Raw genomic sequence first — 1,249 nt, 5'->3', positions numbered from 1 at the left:
CCTCTTTCCTCCCCTTTCCCCCCTCCTGCATCTCAGAGCAGGATTCCAAAGACCCAGCCCAGCACCTCAGCCAAAGAGTTGACGGTGACAGTGGTGGCACCACCTACTCATGGTGGGACGGATACCACACCTCCAGGCAAGAAGGGGAAAGAGCCTGCACCTCCATCCAAGAAGTGGAAGGAGCCTGGACCTCCATCCAAGAAGGGGAAGGAGCCTGCACCTTCAGGCAAGAAGGGGAAGGAGCCTGTACCTCCATCCAAGAAGGGGAAGGAGCCTGATCCTCCATCCAAGAAGGGAAGGAGCTTGCACCTCCATCCAAGAACGGGAAGAAGCCTGCACCTCCAGGCAAGAAGAGCAAGGATCCTGCACCTTATCCAAGAAGGTGAAGAAGCCATCAACCCCTGCCAGGAAGGGTAAGGAATCCACACCCCATTACATGGAGGGGACAAAGCCCTCTACTCCAGCGGAGGCTGTCAGGGTTACACCTCCACCACCACCAGCGGTCACGGGGACCTCACCACTAGTTGAGGAAGTACAGCCATCACCACCTGCAGAGACTACCCAGGAGGCACCTCCATATGCCACCACACTGCAGCCATCACCACCTCCAGAGGCTGCCCAGGAGGCACCTCCATCTGCCACTACATTGCAGTCATCACCACCTCCAGAGGCTGCCCAGGAGGCACCTCCATCTGCCACCACACTGCAGCCATTACCACCTGCAGAGGCTGCCCAGGAGGCATTTCCATCTGCCAACAACATGCAGCCATCACCACCAGTGGACACCATGTAGGCCAACCTCCAGGGGCTGCTGTACATGGGACCCACTCCAGAACCAGTGGGAAAGTCACCCGCCTGAGAGACTGTGGCCTTGCAATCCCTATGGCAGAGCAATAGGCTTGTTCCCGAATCCGGCTGAGGTGCCACCCCTTTCCCTGAGGTGCCTGCCCACTTGCAAACTGATGCCCCTGCAGAGTTCTATTCGGATGGAGTCAGGATTCAAGTTGGGCCTTAAACTGTGCCCTGTGGCCACGTGGGCCCTTTGAACATTGGACTGGGTAGTGTCCCTTGGTGTACATGTGTACATATCTGTTTCATGGACAATTTGATACGTTATTTGCTGTTGATATTAATGCATTCACTTTCATGCATTCCTGTTGTCCTTGCATTATTCTGCTGTGTATCGGGTGCAAGTTGTTTTTCGTGTGCACCTGGACGTGTGTATGGTGTGTGTGTGTGTGTCGGGTGT

The 1,249-nt window shown here is 55.6% G+C and overlaps 1 protein-coding gene across 1 annotated transcript; it reads left to right on the top strand.

Moving 5' to 3' along the window:
• The first annotated feature begins 436 nt into the window (after positions 1-436).
• On the top strand, positions 437-793 carry LOC138265125 (cellulose-complementing protein-like). The gene has a single exon (XM_069212665.1). It carries the CDS (start codon positions 437-439, stop codon positions 791-793), a length of 357 nt encoding a protein of 118 aa, XP_069068766.1.
• The last annotated feature ends 456 nt before the right edge of the window (positions 794-1,249 follow it).

Source organism: Pleurodeles waltl, chromosome 11 (assembly GCF_031143425.1).
Source record: "Pleurodeles waltl isolate 20211129_DDA chromosome 11, aPleWal1.hap1.20221129, whole genome shotgun sequence".
Lineage (NCBI taxonomy): Eukaryota > Metazoa > Chordata > Amphibia > Caudata > Salamandridae > Pleurodeles > Pleurodeles waltl.
This window is presented reverse-complemented; position numbering and strand designations above follow the sequence as displayed.

What these genes read in the sequence shown, in the direction of transcription:
- LOC138265125 (XM_069212665.1), top strand. Translation starts at nt 437, where the DNA reads ATGGAGGGGACAAAGCCCTCTACTCCAGCGGAGGCTGTCAGGGTTACA.